The sequence below is a fragment of the Anser brachyrhynchus genome, assembly GCF_964034855.1.
Source record: "Anser brachyrhynchus genome assembly, chromosome: 5".
NCBI classification, from domain to species: Eukaryota; Metazoa; Chordata; class Aves; order Anseriformes; family Anatidae; genus Anser; species Anser brachyrhynchus.
Genome location: NC_137699.1, coordinates 55,335,724 through 55,353,416, shown reverse-complemented (window position 1 = coordinate 55,353,416; position 17,693 = coordinate 55,335,724). Strand labels below are relative to the sequence as shown.

Sequence of the window (17,693 nt, the reverse complement as noted above, 5' to 3'; positions counted from 1 at the left end):
GAATTAATCTCTTGGCTCTTGTTAAGCCCTGTTCGCCACTGCATTTGGCTGATTTAGTCACAGTCCGTCCATCAGCCCGTCCTCTCCTCGCAAGCAGCGCAGCCGCTGCTGTTGGGCTGTTCTTTGAGCTGTCAGGAGTATTCACGCTCCTGGCTGTGCTGCATCAGTGGTTCTGTATTAAGTCTTTGCCTGCACCGGGGAAATCCGGTGCCATTTCAACGTAGATTTTAGTTGGGCTAATTCATTGCTCAGTCTAGAATCAGTTTAAATCCTAAGGTGCTTTTAGGGGGTTCCCAAACTCTGATGGAGATGCAACTAATGCTGGCTTACTTCTGTCATTTTTAAAGTGTCATTTTTTAATTAAAAGGTTTAGTTAAATAGCTGAAACTTTATGTAGAGATGTTCTGAGGAGAGAGCTCTTTCTTTACAAATTGTTCTCTTCAAATTATGTGACTAACTCCTCTTACCTTGTCAGGCAGGCTAGGAGCTGGAAGAGTGTTATCTACCAAGAAAGAGCTGTAATGAGCAATAGTTTTCCCAATGCACAGTTAGGATAAGTAACAGTCCAGCTAAGTCCTTTTCCTGCTGATTTCCCCATCTACAAAGAACAGCAAAGGCAGCTGTCTGCTTTGCTGTGCCCCTTTGACATTTCCTGTTCAGTTTGTTGGCTTTTTTTGGCTTTCCTGGGTAAGCAAGAGCTTATAACCTGCATATCAAGTTCATAAAATGTTTGGGAAACTAAAATTTCACGGATGTGGTAGAACTTGTTAGTTTTTAAAATGAAACCTGCAAGTATACAATGGCATCTTAAGCGGGCAGTTCCACTCAAAAGCAGGCTTGAGGTGTTTTATTATCCGCTGTGTGAGTGGTCTAAGAAACGCGATGTTATGCTGGTTTATGTAATATGAAGCATTGTATGACATTAAACATAGCAAAAAGTTATCTAAATACTGGGGATTTGTGTACTGGCTGCAAGAAAAAGCATATGGTTGGAAGCTACTGAAGTACAGGAGAGATTAGCGAATATCAACTGACATCCGTAAATGGGCTGCAAGCAAAAAATAGCATGCCATTTATGTTGATGAGGTGGGCCATTTGTATTCATTGTTCTGACAACAAAATGCATAGTCATTAGTCTGTTACCGCTCACAGTTCCAAATAAATCCTGACTAGCTAATTAGGTAGCCTGTCATGCTTTCTCGAGGCATGTCTCAAGGCATTTTAAGCCAGTGTAAGCTGAAAAGGATAGTTTTATACTTTGAATTCAGGATGCAGAGTGCTCAGAAGCATTACTGGTTTTGAAGTGTTCATAACATTCCCTCACTATTTGAGGTTGCGCAGTGAACTGGATCAAGGAACTGATGTCTTTGAAAATAAATAAACTAGCTTTCTGCGTTGGCAGCCTCCCCAAAGAGCGGTGCCAGAACAACTGAGAACTGCTGTGCCGTGGTGCTGAGGGCAGGGGATTGGATTACTTTGAGCTGCTGTTGCTGCCAAACTTTTTTTTTTTAATGATACTTTGACCTTGCATTCGTAAACCTTAAAATCACTCTCAGTTAACATTTAATTATAATACACATCTCTTTGCACCAATAATTACTAACTTCACAACATGACCCCAGCATGACCTCGTTCAGTAGAAACGTAAATTGACTTTTGCTTCCTTAAGGGGAAAAAATGGTTAAAATAACTTTTTAAGATGCAATTGATATATGGTGAGGCTTCGGCTTCCCAAGAATGTTCCTTACATAGTGCGTTTTCTATGACATCTAGACAATTGGCAATGACAAAAAATGAATTCTCATCTAAAACCCGAACACCTGAATCTGCAACTACTGGTTGTCATAATAATGGCTTTCTGAATCGACAGTACTGAAAGAATCCCAAGGTCTGCTTCTTGATAATACTGATCTGATCCAATAAAAACATTATTTTTATTAAGGAAGACTCTCTTGAAGGTTATGAAAGGTGGTTTTATGTAAAGATGCTGAGAAAACACATTACACTTGCTTCCCTGAACTGTTGCAGTATGCTATTCGAAGTAGAGGAAATATTCTTGGAATTGGAAATGTATTATACTAGGCAAAGATAAGGTAGTAAACTTTGCTTATTTCCTGTAGTGTTTGCAGTGTCTATAGCTGGAACTGCAATCTAAGAAAATTAAGATTTTGATATATTTCCATATAATAACATTGTGATATATTTTCACAAAGGTCTTTTTCAGAAGAATCAGATTTGCAGTGACAAGTTATCATATTTTCTAGCTTTTAAAAATATCTTATGGAACAAAGATTTAGTGTTGGCTTCGATTGGTTTGTGGGTTTTCTTTTTGGTGTTTTTCTTTTTTTTTTAAGGTCGCAGTCAGAATTAGAATGACTGAATGCATAACTACAAGCCTGCAGAGTTTCCTTGGCTTGTCACTTGTGCAGACTAAATTCAAATGAATTGAGACCTCTGTTCAGTAATTTTAGATAATCTCATAAAGCATCCATATATATTCATCCTGTGAAAACTACTTGTTGATGTTGACAATGGCTTTTTCTCCTTTCTTCCTTTAGACAGCCTGTTTCCGAGAAGAGAGAAACGTCTTGGTGAATGGAGATTGTCAGTGGATCACTACATTGCACTATGCCTTTCAAGATGAGAACTATTTGGTAGGTTTGATTCATCAGCAAATAAAAGCTTTATGTTATGAAAGAACTTTATTTTTGGTACAGTTAAGGGTATTGCAATAAATCAGTCTACCTCATGCCTTCCAGCAGTATTTTGGCGTTTTCTTCTTGAAGAAAGACTTCAAAGGACTGACTGTAACTGTAACAGAGTGAGAAAGTCATGTACTGTGGTCTACAGGAGTTTAGCTAAGCAGCCTTTTAATTAACCTACCCTTGCATAAAATGTATCATGTTTAAGTTTATATTTTTGGATAACTTTTTAAAACTTTTTTTAATAATTTTTTGCAATTAACTAATTTAAGAGAGATGTTAACTCTGTGAAGGTAAGAAGGATCTTTGTTTTATTGTTTATTTTTACTTTCAAAATCATGGTTTTGTTTAAAAATGGCAAAAGTAATTTAACATTTTTTTTTTAAAAGCTGTGATATCTTAAAAGCCTCAGGAAACGAAAAGTAGCCAATTTCATAAAAGTATTTAAATGTTTTTGAAATCAGTAGATTGGTCATCTCTCTATAGTTTGAGAGATTATGGCAACCCTTTGTAAAGAAAGTAATTGCTCTTATTACATGTAGTAATGATTACTGCATAACTCTTGGTCACTAGAACTGTAACGTAGAAGCTATATTTCACTTTGTCACAGAAATCAGGAAAGTGCTGGTCAGTGAAGCTCCTACACACTGGAATATAGTGAAACATCCAGCTTCCCTGTGGTAACTGAGGCTGCGTTAGAGAATCTGCTATTTCTGTAGCAAAGAACATAGTTGTAATGCGAAGGTTTTCAGCATCTTAATGCTTTCTAGATGGCACAACTATCAAGTCATGACTATAAATAAGAAAAAAGCTTACCAATGAAAACCTGCCAGGGAGTTCAGGAATGAAGTGTAAGAAAGAGTTAAATACCCAACAGTTTTCAGAGGTGCTGAAACAAAAAAAAATTATTTTGATTATCGTCTTACACGTAATTTCACAATGTCAAGCACATTTTAAGCACACTGGGTCTCTGTACCCTCATTTACAGTCTATTTCCATTTAATAAATACTTCGATAGATGCGGATTTTTCAACCTCTCAAAATTTAGTTCTCTGACACTTTCCCAGAAAGATTGCTCATAATTTCAAATTCCTTCAGAACCAAACAGCCTTCAGACTTTTATAACAATAACCTACAGCACCCTATGTGCTATTTCCACTTACCATCTGAGAATGGAGCTACCTAAGAAAAAAATGTTACCTGTAGTAATAGCTAGTAATAGAAATGACAGTACAGAGAGGGATAGAGTGTTGCTAATACCATTTCATGAAAATCTGTTCCAAGTAAGCTATAGCAGTATAATATGTTTCTTTTCCCCACGTTCTCAAAGGCATGGAGAACAAAGATGTGGAAGTTTCACTTGACAGCAGAATTTAGACAGCTAGCATCTAATTAAAGATCCAGAACTTAGAAAGCAACAGCTCGGTGTGGCAGCCAAAGTCAGCAGCTTGCCAGCTTGCCTGAGGTCTGGTACCGCATGTGCTGAGCTGCTGCCTTCCAATTCAGTCTGTTACTCAGCATCCACCTCATGTAAATGTCTGGTACTAACAGATGAAGTGTATGTGCATCTCAGTCGCTCTATTGTAAATGATGCATGAAGAAAAAGTGAAGTTGACAAAACACATCAGGAAGTGGCTTTCATCCAGAAACCTGGGCTGTGGTCCAGGTTCTCTTCCATACCGTCTTAGTGGTTTATTTGTCCAGGGACTAAAAGATCTCTGTTCAGTCCTCTGCTCGGCTTGAACAAGTTTATAGCCGCATTTTTCCACATCTCAGGAGAGTGCTGTCATGTTACAGAACCTGGACAGGTTGGGCTTACTTTTTGACTTTGCTGCTTACCCTTGATCTTGTAAAATGGAACGCAAAGCTAAGAAGAAAATGAGAACAGACAACAGAGCTTGGTTTCCCAACCTGGAGTGGACATCGGTCCTCTGAAAGGGAAATCTCTAGCTTCTTTGTATCTGCTCCCAGTGATGTTTGTGCATTATAGCTCATGATTCTTAAATGCAAAACCACATAAGGTTAACCCTAACACAGAGAGAGAATGTTGGTGTCTTCCCCACACCTAGGGCTTTGCACACCTAGGACTTTGCCATCCTCTTCTGGCTGCATGAAGAGAGACTTTACAATGAGAGAGAAGATGTTGAGATAGCAAAGCAGTAGCTGCTCTTGGAGAATCTAGAAATACTTGGGGCTGTATTCTGTCTGATGTTCGTAGAGCACTTAATGATGCAGAACATAAATATAAGCATGAAACAAATTCAACAAAAAGTACATGTTCTGAGTTTCATTTTCTGGTTCTGCTCCTCTAGTTTTACATGTTTGAGGCAAATGTATCACATTGTAGTGTGTTCTGAACAGTCAAGTCTTAAATGACAGTGTGTTGAAATGCTAGCATGGCTTTTTCTGGTTCGTAGAAAGATTTTTGCAGAGACAGTTTGAGACAAGATGGATTAAGTAAGCCTTTGGTGATTCTACTGAAATAGATAGGGGGTAGGTAAGACGTAGTCCATGCATATTTTAAACACGCATGAGACCTGAAGTTCATAATCTATCCCAGACTGAAATCTGTGAGTTTTCCTGCGATTTACCAGAAATTCTATCAAGAGGGAAATTTTTATTTCCCAATCTCGTTCCTGAGTATTCATAAGAGTATTTAGATGCCTTTTTTTTTCACCGCTGATTTCTAACTACTCTTCCTGTTTGATACAACTTCTTCCCAGGAAGAAAAATATGTGTAAATGTAAGTGTCATAATACCCTTCATTTTAACCCAATGTGAAGAGCGAAGTGCCACTGGGCAAGAAGGGGAAGATGTGGAGGATGAATAAAACTTGATATTTGTTATAGAATAGGTTCACTGTGTTCCCCTGATCCAGGCTCCTCGTTTCACGGGTCGGCTGAGTTCTCACTGCATTACGAATGCTGTGGGAGCTGAGAAGCAGGCAATGATGCCTCTTTGACAGGCATTCTATTTCAGATCCCACAGAAGGCTCTATAAGCTCTCTTAGCCTTGAATTTAAGAGAAAATAGTGTAATACAATATCCCTCTTAAAACATTTCTGGTTCCTGTCTGTAGCCTTTCCTTCCCAAACATAATTGTTGTGTGCATGCAGTGTTCCAACAAACGTTTAAAATTCTTTGTGGCGTTGTGCAATACAGGCTGGTTGGTTTCAACATAAATCATGAAATTTGCCTGTCAAATTAAGCTGTAATGATATGCAGAACAATATCAAAGCGTAGGCCTTTTGGAGTCACTCTTGTAAGGCACAGCATCGTAAGGAAATGGATAGTGGTGCACTTACTGTTACTTCGGATTCTTATCTTCTTTATTGTGCTTCTCTGGTGGAAGAAGAATCAGTAGCAGCAACACTAGATTCTAAGCTGTTTTACTTTGATGAGAAAAATCAGATGACTGCTTTGGAAAGTTATTTCCAGAATAAGTAAAGTTACTCCTAAAATCATATATCAAGGAGTGGGAAGCATGGAACAAAAAGGCTCAAGACTGCTGGTACTAAATGTAGTCAATATATGCTGAGTGATGGTCTGGATTTAGGTGCGTTTTGCTAGGAAATAACTGAGCCTAATCCCTGTTTTGTGGTATGAAAACCAAATAGCAAGTCCAAGCCCGTTTCTTTCACTTGTTAACTGTATCTGTGTTGGTTCTTTCAATAGACAGAATAATGGTTGGTTGGCCTTGGAGGCTATTTCCTTTTTCATTGAAATACAGTCACAAGAACCCAAATGTTTGATTCTTAAATTTCATGCTGCTGTAGTGCCTCTGGCTTGTCATGAGCCTCCCTGCCACAGTGTCATGAAGTTCCTGCCAGCTCTGTTACGCATCCGTGGTGTGGCATGTGCCAAGATGAATGTTAGAGGATGGTGGTGTGATAAATCGTACTTTTGGAACCTCAAGTAGTATTGAAATGGTACCAAAGCTAAAAGTAGTAATGAGATGTTTATTTTAGACTGAGCTGCATCGATCTAATGAGCGCTAATACTTTCCAGAGAAGTTTTTAGTGAAATTTTAATCAAAATAATGTGTGGAGGAAGAGTGCGTATTGTTTATTGCTTCTATAAAGAGTTTGCCTCAGCAGATGCTTATATTATAAAATATTATATCTTAAGATAAATATCCTATGTTCAGTTGCATGCTGCTTCTCACATTCTAACACCTGATAATAAATGTGCAAGTCAGGCAAAAAGCCACTTGCATAAATTAAACTTCAAAATATTAATCCTTATTGTTTCCCATTCAAAAATCGTTCTATTTTCTAAGTGGTATTATTATTTTCTGTTCATGTTAAGTGTAATACTAATATTCTTTCACTTTTTTTAACTATCGTTTTTAATTATTTTTTCTTACTATCCCCTCTGGAAATTTTTCAGTTTGTGTTGATGACCTACGTTAATTTCTGGTGATACTGGATTTTTTTGGTAACATTGTAGTTAATACAGAGATAAACTCACCCTGATTTACTTGATTGTAGTTGCTTTCTCTCTCTATAAATTTATGATAAGGGTAGAATGCTGATGTATCATTATTACTGTAATTATTAAAGGAATATGGTATGTTTTTACACTGAACAAACGTAACACAGAGGATTACTAATTTTAACTTCATTTCATATGGATAGAAAAAAATAGTGAAAAGGTTTGTTTTCCTAGCAGTTAACTGATAAACTTTATTTTTTTCCCTTAACAGCTGTGTCTCAGTACATAACTGCTTTCTTTCTCCCTTTCCAGTATCTAGTGATGGACTACTATGTTGGTGGTGACTTGCTGACGCTTCTCAGTAAGTTTGAAGACAAACTTCCTGAAGATATGGCAAGGTTCTACATTGGTGAAATGGTGCTTGCTATACATTCCATACACGAGCTGCATTATGTGCACAGGTAAAGTGTCATCTCGCTTGAGAAAAAAACACATTTACATCTATATGAAATTAATCTTAAAGCTATTACTACAAATACAAATGGGCACCGTAGCCACAGGCAAGCTGCTGTGGGCACATGCTGACTACAAACTATATTATAACTGCTATAAGACTTTAAATACCAAATTCTGATGGACTGGTATTAAAAGCAGTGGTATTTATCTGACTAACCTTTTACTAAAACTTTTAGTTTGAATCAGACTTCTTGACTTACTCTCAGTTCTCTTCATGAAATCTACCTGTCATAAGGCCATGGTAACAGTGAATCTGTTTACCTCAGCTTATCCTCAAATTGATGAATTTTGTGATGAGGGGGCATGTGCCTGTCTAATTGTTTCTACAACACAGGATGCATATTCCAGATCAGTACCTACAATTGTGGTAACTTAGGTTGTGTTCTGAAGCAGTTAAAAATATAACATTCCTTATTCTGAGTAAGAGAAAATGGGTCAGGCAGGTAAAGCACACTTCTTTTTTGGGTCATCTCTCGGGCTGACTGTCTCAGAAGAGCTATTAGTAGTGCAGGGGAGATGTTTGATAAATATTGTGTCATTTCAAGAATCTTGAACAAGTGAGAATTTCTATCCTTGGTTTTGTTTTCAGATTTAGACACTGTGTGTGATATATCAATTAGAAAGCAAAATTTTAATAATACTGGAAATCTTTGTCGTTGTATCTTTATACACTGACCTTACAGCTTAATTTCAGTAACAAAGAAGTTAGAAAATATTAAGCGTGAGAGTAGTGGTGTTTTTTGTCTGTGTGAAGTCTGCTTATGGCCATACGAGCAGGTTCCTGAAGTCCTGTCTCAGGAGAAGTGGGCTTCATACTATTTACTTAGCAGGTAGATCTTGACCACCAAGTCCCTTTACCTCTTTATGCCTTAATTTGTAACTCCATAAATTGTAACTCCATAAAATACAGACAGTAATACTCCTGTGGGTAAATGTGGACAATATGTGAGGATGTTAAAATGGTACGGATTTGGAGAAGTTCACCAGAGGCACTATTGCACCCATTTCCGAGGAGTGGAACCTGACCAACTGCAACTTTGCATGGGTTGAATGAATGTCTCTTGTGGCAATAGGAATGAACGGTTCCAAGGCCAAAGCATAGGATGAATGGGAGATGTATGAATGCCCAAGAAGTTACTGCTTGGCAACTGCAGTGGATTAGGAAGAAGCATGATTGCTCTGGGGAGGATTTCAAGGACCCTTTAAAGGCTTATATGACCTGTTAGCTGTAGATAGGAAACAGTGGGGCTCAGAGATGAGGCATTAAGCCTTTCTCAACAGAAACAGTGTTCCCTTAGGCAAGCGAGACCTGAATGCAAAGCAGAAAAGCAGAGATGTGGTGGATGAGATTGGCTCATGCTTCGAAAGGCACTGTGAATGGTGTTATTTAAACAACAACAACAACAAAAAATCCTTGCATAGTTGTGTATGTTTTAATAGTCCTCTGCTCCTACTGAGCTCAACTCTAATTTGTGGGACTATAAGGGAAATCTGTACAGGCCTTAGAACTGAAATGCATGAAATAAATTTAACAATAGAAAATTACTAATAAGTTTATTGGGAAACTGTAGTTGAAGTGGTCTAGTTTTCTGGGTTAACAAATACTTTTCTGTCCTGTAACAAGTAAATATGCATTTAATTTATGTTGATAGGCATACATTAGCACTGATATTTTGTCTTAATACTGCTATTAGTAGCAGTATTGGTGAAGTTTCGATAATAAATTTCAAAGCATTAGCCCTTGGTTAAAAAGTAGCAATTCAATTTTGTGTTGGAAAAATGTATCAGGATTTTTAAACATATGAGGACCCTTTGTTAAACCCATTTTGATTTTTTTCATGTCTGCCCAAGTGTGAAATAGTAGAATTCAGCAGCTGAAAAAGCAGACATACATTGTCAGTATCCACCTCTATGCAGCAGGGTGTTTTAGAGCATGTTTTTTATCTTGTTCCTACTAATTCAAGTCTCTTCCCCTCAAATTAAGCTTAAGCTAGCGTACAATTCTAAAGTTTTTGGGCGGGTGTGCTGACATTTGGAACTTCCCATTTGAAAAGAAATTCCGCATTCAGTGATGCAACAGGATTGGTGGGTTTAACGTAAAGCACATGTTCTATTTATTAATAATACACATTATTATTGGAATATATATGGTATCTAAAACAAAAAACACAGATTTATTGGTTTGGTTATCTTTTTCTTGGCTAGCTCAGTTAATATTTCAAAATGGCATGGTGAAATGCTGGCATGTTGTGAGCTGATCCAGGGTGGTGTTGGCTAAGGAAAGGGAAGGACACTGGTGCAAGTTAGATTGCAAGGCTTGAATATTCTCATTCTTAGCCTGCAGAATTGGTGTGTAGCTGGGTTAGTTCTACTTTCTCCACTTGCTCATCTCTCTTCCTTTCTCAACATATTGACTTGGTGCTCTGAAAATAATGCTGGATATTTTGAGGCTATCAATTAAAATTATGTGGTGGGCATCAAGACTGTCATATTAAATTTGGATGTCTGTCCATCTTTTAGTTTTGAGCACAAAGAAGTGAGAGAAAACGTAGTTGGTGGACTAAATTTAGTTTACATGCTCTAAATCTTTTTCGGCTGCCTTCTTGGTATCAAAAATAATATTAAGTAATGAGCTGCAATGAAATGGAAATCTTAGTTCCATGTCATGTAGTAGCTTTAGCATGCTGAATGCCATCTATAACTCGCTGTGTACATGTATGAATAGGAATGAAGTGGTTGATCCAGGAGACTTTCTCCCATTACTGTATCCTGTTGAAATGGCATTGCCTTGATCCTAGAGCTAGGGGAATTCAGCGCTTTGTAGAGTAACTGCTGTATGTACACAGGATGCAAGTGTCTTTAGGTACCCATAGAAGCAAATGTGTTATGCGGTAGTATATAGAAAGATGGTCTTGAACAGCAATTGAAAAATACTGGACAAAATTTAGAGAAACAATGAAAAATCTTTCTGGATAAGAAGCTGTAAGTTAGTTATAAATCTTAGCCAAAAAAAAATCAAATTAAAAAATTGCCTTTTATCTTTCTTGCCCCTCCAAAAGCGTATTAGGATGCATATAATCTTGAAAGGAGGTTGATAAGGTAAACTACCTATCTGTTAGTTGTATCATTCTGTGTAACTGTTCTGTTTGATTATGGGAGCAGAGCTCAGCTTTGATGAGCTGAAAATTTGATGTAATCTGAAGCTTCAATATTGCAGGCAAAGTTTTAAGTTCATCAGGAAGAAAGGGTCAAAATAATGAGTTTGCATCAGTGGGTATCCAATGTAAAACTGTAATTTTGATGCAATTTGTACAAGTGCAGCTCGTACTTTGTATTTAAATTTTTCACTTCTTTCTGTTATGACAGGGACATAAAGCCTGATAATGTTCTTTTGGACATGAATGGCCACATACGACTGGCAGACTTTGGGTCCTGTCTGAAAATGAGTGAAGATGGCACGGTATGTATGAAGCAAAATTAAATTGCATTGTTGGTAGTGGTACCATTTATGTGAGTTTCTGATCTTAAATTTATTACATGTTATCAGTGTGCACCAAGGAGGTGATAGATTGCAAACTTTATGACATGCTAAAAATTGAGGGAAATGTGCAACACGTTTATATAAAACATTTTTTCACTCTTCTTGTTTTACAGGCTGCATTTAAAGTTATTCTTTGCTATGTTTTTCTGTCTTTCACCTTTTCTCCTACTACTCATTGAGTTCTCATGAGATTTTTATGAACTGTCCAAAGAGCCTGTGCTAAAAAAGGATAAAAGTCTGATGTTATTTATGCACTAGAATCATGGGTGACCAGGAACCTAACGGTCATGACAGATTTAAAGTAAAAGTAATCCAAAATGAGGACATACTTTCTAAGCAGTTTATTTCACATGCCTTTTACAAAAGAAACAGCAATACTGTGGTAATTTGCCATCTTGTGTACCAGATAGGATACACCCCTAAGAGTTAAATTGCTCGTGAGGTTTTCTGCTCTCCCTAGTTTGAGGTGCTTCTAGGAGTGTCAATTCTGCCAAAATACGGCATGCGATATTCGCCGGATGTGGCACAGACTCCAGGTTTTGGTGACATTCTGCAGTCATAGAATGCCTGTTAAGGATTTACCTTATTAAAAAACAGAATAAATTGGATGGAGCCATTGTAATTCCGTTAACCCTTAGAATGTATTCCTAGAGATTACTTTTCTGCCACTGCCCTGATGGTCAAGGCTTCCCTACTACTTGGACACAACAAAGCTAATTACCTTAATTCCTGTATTTTATCCACAATTAGGCTATATAAGTGTTAAACCACTGTTGTGAACATAGTAAAAATAGGGCACTACTTGCCCTGGAACCTTGTTTTGCTATCTTCAAATGAAACTGTAAAACTCAAGCATAGAGCGTGAACTTCCTGCTTTTTAATTTTTCATTTCAACTTCTGTCAACCAATTGCAATTTTTAAGTACAAAAATACACACACACACATAAATATATATATATATATATATAAAGGGAAAACGTTTTCCTGTCTGTCTGAATTCTGAAAAAAGCTATGACTATTTTGAGTTTTTACTGTTTGCAGAATAAAATGTACTGATGTCATGCAGAAGTGGACTGAATTATAGTCTGTTACTTTCTGAATATCATCTTTATTTTGTTGCTGTCATTTTTTTAATAAATCTCTTCCCTTCCCAGAATAATGTACTGATGTATCTGTTTGCAAAAGTACTAGTGTATGAGTAAATGTTGCTGAGAGAACCTGAAAACTAACCAGAACGATGTTTGCCTTATTTTTAAGGTGCAGTCCTCAGTAGCAGTGGGTACACCTGACTACATCTCCCCTGAGATACTGCAAGCAATGGAGGATGGAATGGGAAAATATGGACCTGAATGTGACTGGTGGTCACTGGGTGTCTGCATGTATGAAATGCTTTATGGTGAAACACCCTTTTATGCAGAGTCCTTAGTGGAAACCTACGGGAAGATTATGAATCATGAAGTAAGAAATAAATACATTTATATTGATTTTTAACATTTACGGAGAGACTGCTGTCACTGCAAAATACTGATGTGGGTGGTAGTCTATTGCTTTTTTCATGATGGTTTAGAACAATATCTAACTATGTAGATCTGTTAGTTCAGTTTTTAGGAAAATTGGCATCTCTGAACTGCAGAAATCGAATTCTTTGTTAATTTGATTTTTTTCCTAAGTGGTGATGTTCTTGAAAAATCTTAAACCATGTTCATGAAACAAAAATTAAAAACAACTCTTATTTTAGGCCGATTGAAAGTTTCTTCTGGACTGTGCAGGAGAAATGAAGTAATACATTATATACGCAGCTGTGCACGTTTTGTCACACTGCTAATCAGTACAAAAAATGGAAACAGACAAGTCAACCAGTGTGGACATGAGCTGCATGAAGAACATGAGGCCAGGGGAGAGTTGCTCAGAATAGAAGTGGCAGAAAAACATGAGCTTTTGAGCTGCATGAAGAACGTGAGGTCAGGGGATTTTGTCCAAAGTCAAAGTAGTAGAAAAGTTTTGAAACTTCTGTGTGCCTTGTGAACATTAGAGAGTAAGAATTAACCAGTTAATGGTGTCCTTTTGAGAGGTGTGGTAGGAGTATGTGATTTATGGACGTCCTCATCTTATCTAGCCAGAAGCTGTTGTACAGGGAGCGCTGTTGCATTTTCTTCTTCCCAGGTTGAATGTACTGGTGTTTACAACGCTGTGCTCTCATAGTGAAGCAGTGATGGATAAGACATGAAATCCTTCTTAGAGCTGACACCCTTGCAGTAGTCAACATTAATCTCTCTTTTGCTTTAATTTCTTCAATGAACTAATTGGTGGCAAACTTTTCTGTATTATGTTAGAAATATGTAACCAGCTTGTGGGTAACTGCTGGCTACCTAGCTGTTAACCTGCTTTCAAGGATGTTTAAAGCTGTTGTCCTGCAGATTTAATATTGCAATATTATTTGGACACAAAATCAATGTGATGTTATGTTTTTCAATGGGCATTTTAAATTTTAATTTGAGTTATGCTATTTTGGACCCTAACAGTCTCATTCTGCCCTTGAAAAGATGTATTGTAAAACGTTAAATATTCTATAGTCCTTTATTGAAAAAAAGACAAACAAGAACCTTCAATATTTTAGCTTACTACTACTTCCACTATATAGTCAAGAAGTTTTCCCAATTTTATTTAGAGTAACATTATGTGTTAGTGGTAAGTACATTTTTAGATTTTCTGTTTATGCTAATATAAATCTTAGTGAAATTATATTTTAATAGGAAAATTATAGTAATATTAGTAATTATTTTGATAGGGAAAATGTATATATTAGAAAAATACATCCTTAATTATAACAGTGTTTTGTGGGGGATTGACTAATATTGTGGGCCATTAAGAGCTGAAATAAATAAAATCTCAAGGAGTAGATCTTCAACAGATCAGTGGATGTATGTCTAAGAATACCAGTGAGTGTATGTCCTTATTGCATGATCTTTAATGTACTGTAGTGTGTCAAAACTTCTGTCTGGCTTCCAAAAAAGCCTGATTTTCATAGGAGTTACTGTACTCACAGCTAGTTTCAAACAGGTCTGTATGAAAGGAATCAAGAAGTGATTACTTGGCCTCAAAATCCATTTTAAGACAACAAGTCTATTAATGAACGTATAGTACTGTGCTGCTGCTCACTGGGGCTGGAACAATGTCTGCCTATTCGTTTCCAGTTTTATTGGAGTGATTTAGCACTTCCTTTTTGAAATCACTGTTGAAAACTGTGGAACGGATTCTCTTTAAAATTTCTCAATTTGTTTTTTTGTAGGAAAGATTTCAGTTTCCATCCCATGTTACAGATGTATCTGAAGAAGCAAAAGATCTTATTCAGCGACTTATCTGCAGCAGAGAACGTAGACTGGGACAGAATGGAATAGAGGATTTTAAGTCTCATGCATTTTTTGAAGGACTTAATTGGGACAACATCCGAAACCTAGAAGCACCTTATATTCCAGAAGTTAGCAGTCCATCTGACACCTCAAACTTTGATGTAGATGATGATGTTTTAAGAAATCCAGTGAGTCTTTTATTTTAACATTGCTACTGCAAGTATGCAACTTTGCTGCACTGTAAGGTAGTAGTGAGAACTTAATTTCCAAATTGATGCGTGCTTTTTGTTTGTAATTTTTTAAGTAAAAGGAGCAAATAGTCTGTTAATAAGCTGTGCAAATGAAATAAGATATCTTATTATTTTGTTCTAAATTCTAAAAAGCCATGAAACAGGTTCCTGAGTCTAGCAAATTTAGTTGTACTTTCTTATGGATATGCACTGTGGTACAATCTTACAGGAACGGGTAGTATTCTTATTGCAGTTGTAGTGACATGAATGGTCAAATGAAAATCCACAAGCAGGACTGCTCTGAGAAATTTCAGAAGAACGAAATCCCACTAAACTGTTGTTATTTATATCAGAACTGACCCAGTTTGTCAAGTGTTACCGTTTAGAAAAGAAGCTCACAATTTCTGAAAACCCAGAATGACAAAGGGATGAAATTTTTTTAATATTTTTTTTTTCACGTTTGGAATGACTTATTCAATGCTAAAACAAGAAAAATAGCACGGTCAGCCAAAATTAAAACGTTTAGGTAGGAAAAAAAATCTTGTCTTTTTACCTTTATAAGAATTTTAGATTTATTTATTTATTTACAAGTATTTTGTTTTATTTGTTATCAAATATGAATGTCTGTCTTAAAATACGCATATATTCTTCGTGCAGCTTGTCATAGCAGCTGTCCAAGTGAGAGAACTCAAATTGCTGCTACTTAAGTCACTTAAGAACCAGGAGGCTGTTTGGGTGTGGGGGCATTGATGTTCTGCTCCTCCATTTCTGTTGTGTTAGTAGTTTACAAACTCCTATCAGGAAGAGTAGGGAGCTTTCGTGTTAATTTGTTCATCAGCTTGCGTTCCAAAAAATGAAGAGCTTTTTTGGCTTGGGTTTTGATTACCTGTCTAGCAGTAACAAGAACACTAAAGAAAACAGCATGCGTTTTCAAGCCAGGTCACTTTTAATTAGGAACTTGGAAGTTTCGGGTTTTCTTTTAATGGTTGTATTGTGCTTTGAACTTGTTGAAACGCTGCCCTTTCAAGTGCCAGTTCACAAAAAGGAGGCTCCTAAATTCAGGTCATTATATTAAGTGACCTAATCTGAAATAAAGTTCATACAAGGACAATGGAAGGCTGTGCAATGAAGCATAATCGCCAGTTGGGAATTGGTGTGCTCTAAGAAAAGGCTTTCCATCAGCTGTTTCTTCTAAACTATGTGACTAAATCAAATACCTTTAGTTCTGTATGGGTTCTTTTTTGGTTTTTCATGCCTGTTGTTTTTATGCAGGAAGTGGTGCCACCAAGTTCTCATACAGGCTTCTCTGGATTGCATTTACCATTTGTTGGGTTTACGTACACAACCGATAGGTAAGCAAAGGATATGTTGTTCATTAAACTTGTTTCCCAAATACAGCTGATTCTAGGAAGATGTCATTTTTATAAACAAGTAGAAAGATTGATGTCTATGTGTCAGTGGATAAATCTTTATCCCATTTTTTTCAAGTGTCTGAACATGTTTTGATCATGCTTGCCAAGATTAAGTGCTTTAGTATTTAATTTCCTTTATTTGAAACAAATGAAATTTAAGGGACTAGATTTGTCATGTTAGGTGGCAAACTTGCTCTTAAAACTTGCTCTTCCTGCCTTGAGAGGCTAAAAGCAAGTTCTTGTCCATGTTGCGTGTCCGCCAGAAACAATTCAGGATTAGTTTATTGCTCCTAAACCTTGTTGACAGGCAAAGTTAACATAATTTAGTGTTACTCCAGTGCAGGTTCCTGATTTTCAGATGGTTCTGAGCACAGACTAAGATAGCTCACTCTTGCCAATCTTTGAAATGGAAGTAAGCCTCCATCTGTCTTCAGAGATCCCTCAAATATATACTTGTGCCTCTGATTGTGAGGTTATTCTGTCCTTTTTGTTATTCCCATGTTTCTGTTTGCTGAGATTTATCTCCACGATACTGTTGCAGAAAGGACCCAGTGCACTCATCTTTTTCAGGGTAAAATCACATGGCTTAACTAAATCTATCCAACTTCTGGTTTTCTTTCTCAGTTGTTTCAGTGCAGGTACACATTCTATTCTGCTTCCTTTGCTGTCAGGCAGTAAAGTTTGGCAGAGGAAGTTAATATTTTTAATCATTCAAGTAGTTTGTAAAGTGAACATAAATCAGCATCTTTAAGGTCATGAACGCAAATATCTTAATTCTACACCAGCATACACAGTAGCTAGGGAGTAATCACAGTATCTACCCTGACTGTTATCTCAACAGTAACAACTACTGTGCTAATTGTTCTTGTAAATTTAAGGTGCGTATTTGGTGGAATCCCAGCGTTTTGCTGCTGTAGACTACTGTGAGTATTTATTAGAATATTCTAACTTACGTATTTGTTTTCAGCTCTTTATCTGACAGAGGCACTTTAAAGAGTGCAATGCAATCTGACGCTGTATCCAAAGATGTGGATGTACAGCGTGACTTAAAGAACACTTCACAAATAGAAGGTTATGAAAAGAAAATAAGGAAATTAGAGCAAGAAAAGCAGGATTTGAACCGAAAACTGCAAGGTTAGTGGCTTACGTTTCTTTGGGTTCTTAGTTCTTCTCATTAGGAAGAATTGGATTGTATTTTATTGAACAACTTTTTTCCTTCCTTTTCTGATTTTAAGAATCTACGCAGACAATGCAGAGCCTCCAAGGTCCAGTGTGTGTTACAGTAAATACGAACCGTGATAAGGAAATAAAAAAATTAAATGAAGAAATTGAACGGTTGAAGAACAAATTAACAGGTAAGACTCTAGCATGATTAGTGGTAATTATAGCAATGCAGCTTAATGTTAACAGTAGTAGCAAAATATATCCTTTGGTTTTGCAATAATTACAATTAATGTTATTGGGGTATTTAAAAAAAAAAAAAAAAGGTTTTAAAAGCCTTGTTCAAAA

At 36.7% G+C, this 17,693-nt stretch overlaps 1 protein-coding gene across 3 annotated transcripts in view; it reads left to right on the top strand.

The window, feature by feature from the left end:
- CDC42BPB (CDC42 binding protein kinase beta) overlaps window positions 1-17,693 on the top strand; it is a 95,527-nt gene that overhangs the window by 40,838 nt on the left and 36,996 nt on the right. For all 3 annotated transcript variants that reach the window (XM_080593978.1, XM_080593980.1, XM_080593979.1), the window contains exons 4-11: window positions 2,559-2,654; window positions 7,448-7,596; window positions 11,018-11,111; window positions 12,450-12,650; window positions 14,482-14,730; window positions 16,045-16,124; window positions 17,152-17,318; window positions 17,420-17,539. In XM_080593978.1, coding sequence (XP_080450104.1) covers window positions 2,559-2,654; window positions 7,448-7,596; window positions 11,018-11,111; window positions 12,450-12,650; window positions 14,482-14,730; window positions 16,045-16,124; window positions 17,152-17,318; window positions 17,420-17,539 — 1,156 coding nt within the window. The remainder of the gene's footprint in view (window positions 1-2,558; window positions 2,655-7,447; window positions 7,597-11,017; window positions 11,112-12,449; window positions 12,651-14,481; window positions 14,731-16,044; window positions 16,125-17,151; window positions 17,319-17,419; window positions 17,540-17,693) is intronic.